The following is a 2,500-nucleotide window of genomic DNA, read 5'->3' as shown; positions in this document are numbered from 1 at the left end:
TGTCCTCATACACCTGACAACACTGATATTACCAAACAATTCTTCTTCACTCAAGGGGTTAACTTCTACACTATAATTGTTCAGTAGCTACTCTCCTCTTGGTACACTATAATTGTTCAGTAGCTACTCTCCTCTTGGTACACTATAATTGTTCAGTAGCTACTCTCCTCTTGGTAATGGTAGAAGAGACTCTTTACCTATGTTAAGTAGTTCTTCTAGAAGAAGAATATATCAAAATAAAATCTTTGTTCTTTAGTCTTGGGTAGTGCCATGGCCTCTGTACCATGGTCTTCCACTCTCTTCGGGTAGAATTCTCTTGCTTGAGGGCACACTGGGCCCGCTGTTCTATCTTATTTCTATTCCTATTATTTTTTTAAAGTTTTTATAGTTTAAATATAAATGATTTATTTTGATGTTGTTGGTGTTCTTAAGATATCTTATTTAATTGTTCATTACTTCTCTCATGGGATATTCATTTCCTCATATCCTTTCCTAACACAGCTATTTTCCCTGCTGGAGCAATTAGGCTTATAGCATTCCTCTTTTCCAGCTTGGGTATGTAGCTTAGCAAGTGAGATATATATATATATATATATATATATATATATATATATATATATATATATATATATATATGTGTGTGTGTGTGTGTGTGTGTGTGTGTGTGTGTGTGTGTATAATGAGAGAGAGAGAGAGAGAGAGAGAGAGAGAGAGAGAGAGAGAGAGAGAGAGAGAGAGAGAGAGAGAGAGTGTACTTGGTCACTGTTGAATTAAGAAAAAAATGTATCAATTTTGTAAAAAAAATTCTATTATCAGACATCATCTTAAAATACCCAAGACGCCATAAGTTCTTAAGGTCTTTTGTAATCGAATTTCTAACAAATCTTTGCTCAATTTGTTTTAACCAAATTGAGCGATAAGAAACGACTTCTTTGCAAACTTAGAAATCGCTTCAATTTAGAAACACTCTTACTTTTTACTTTTTTTAAAATAACCATGGTGTTAGGGAAACCAATAATACAAAAGATTTTTTCGAAATAGAAAAAAAAATCAGAAGTATCTCTTAAAATAATTACATACTTCTTTTCCACTTATAGGATTCATGCCAGACTCAATCATATTTTTCAGTTTCGCTAACAGTCTAGTTACTACTTTCTATGAATTTCAACTGAACTGGGAATACATAGCAAGGGTAGTAAACGCTTATATATATTGAAAATAAATATTTATTAATCTAATTCAGGTACCTAATTCAGGTATAGATTTAAAAGATGTTCCTTAAAACAAAAGTCAAGATTTATCTTCCAAACCCGAATCCACCGAAGCCTCCAGATCCAACAGGGGGTTTGCAGACGTGTTCCTCGAGACACCTGTCGAAGCAGCACTTGTCGACGCCTCCGCACTTGCTGTCATTGGAGCATGTCTGTGGAGGGGCAAAGCTCCTGACGGGTGGGCACTGAGGTCTTACGGGAGGGCATTGACCTGGCTTGACGAAGGGAAGGGTTTCAGGCTCGTTGTTGCTCTCACAGCAGTAGGCCTGTCCCTCGGGAGTTCGGCACCAACGTCTGCACGTCTGAGAAGCACCCACTCCAAAGCCCCCTCCAAAGCCTGGGTTGATTCCTCCAAAACCACCTCCATGTCCCCCACTTATACCTCCAAATCCTGAGTTTACACCACCAAATCCTTGGTTCAATCCTCCGCCGAAACCTTGGTTTAATCCTCCAAAGAATCGTTTATTTCCTCCATTATTTTTATCATTTGCAAAGGCAACAGCCGCCAGACAGCACACGAATAAAACCTGAAGTCCCTGGAAAGAAAGGAGACAGAACTTGATAATATATTTATTGACTTTTCTTTTATTTATCTAATTTAAATCAAGAGTCGTGGTTATAATATAGTTTTTATCAACTTCTTTAGTATTCGATGAAATAAAGAATGAACTGAACAGAATATCCCCATACATTGTAATAGAAGCTCAAACCTATAAAAAAACATTCAAGATATATTTTGGGTCTCTTACCTTCATATTGTTTTTAGCAGATTTTGATGAGTAGTGATTCTTCTTCTTCTGTTGTGAGGAGTGATTGCTGTCTACTCGAAGCTCAGTCCTTTATATCTCAAACTGCGTCCGGTAAAATCCCCTGTGTTGATGTTGCAGTCACCCGTTGCGGGAAGTCCGGACCTTTAAGCCTGCCTGCCTGCAGAGTGAGTGACGCATCTCTCGTGCATAGTAACCTGGGGAGTATACACGCGAGTTTCCTTCCTTTTTACTAGTATCAGAACGTTAACCTTTCCAAACATTTTTTTTTTTTTTTTTTTTTTGCCAATAATGATAAATATAGTTGAGGAAAGAAGTTAAGAAAATATTAATCGTGCTTCTTTTTATATCTAATTCTGGTGGAAAGAAAATAGAGAACTAACATATATATTTATCCTTTTGTTTAAATTGTATGTTAGAGTTACCCTATTTTTTAATTGGCTGCAAGAAGAAACTAATTTG

At 36.6% G+C, this 2,500-nt stretch overlaps 4 protein-coding genes across 4 annotated transcripts in view; 2 read left to right on the top strand and 2 right to left on the bottom strand.

Annotated features, from left to right (window-relative positions):
* The window catches only part of LOC137642464 (uncharacterized), an 85,873-nt gene that overhangs the window by 61,407 nt on the left and 21,966 nt on the right, over nucleotides 1-2,500 (bottom strand). The window lies entirely within an intron of this gene.
* The window catches only part of LOC137642467 (uncharacterized), a 23,789-nt gene that overhangs the window by 8,420 nt on the left and 12,869 nt on the right, over nucleotides 1-2,500 (top strand). The gene's annotated exons all lie outside the window — the stretch shown is intronic.
* LOC137642463 (ATP-dependent RNA helicase glh-2-like) overlaps nucleotides 1-2,500 on the top strand; it is an 87,617-nt gene that overhangs the window by 77,167 nt on the left and 7,950 nt on the right. The gene's annotated exons all lie outside the window — the stretch shown is intronic.
* Nucleotides 1,211-2,149, bottom strand: LOC137641990 (ATP-dependent RNA helicase glh-2-like). The gene is made up of 2 exons (XM_068374553.1): nucleotides 2,021-2,149; nucleotides 1,211-1,807 (listed from the first exon to the last, which is right to left on the bottom strand). Exons 1-2 carry the CDS (start codon nucleotides 2,024-2,026, stop codon nucleotides 1,298-1,300), a joined length of 516 nt encoding a protein of 171 aa, XP_068230654.1. The 5' UTR covers nucleotides 2,027-2,149; the 3' UTR covers nucleotides 1,211-1,297.

This window comes from Palaemon carinicauda, chromosome 6, assembly GCF_036898095.1.
Source record: "Palaemon carinicauda isolate YSFRI2023 chromosome 6, ASM3689809v2, whole genome shotgun sequence".
Classification (NCBI taxonomy): domain Eukaryota; kingdom Metazoa; phylum Arthropoda; class Malacostraca; order Decapoda; family Palaemonidae; genus Palaemon; species Palaemon carinicauda.
The sequence above is the reverse complement of the archived record's forward strand: the minus strand, read 5'-3'. Positions and strand labels throughout refer to the sequence as shown.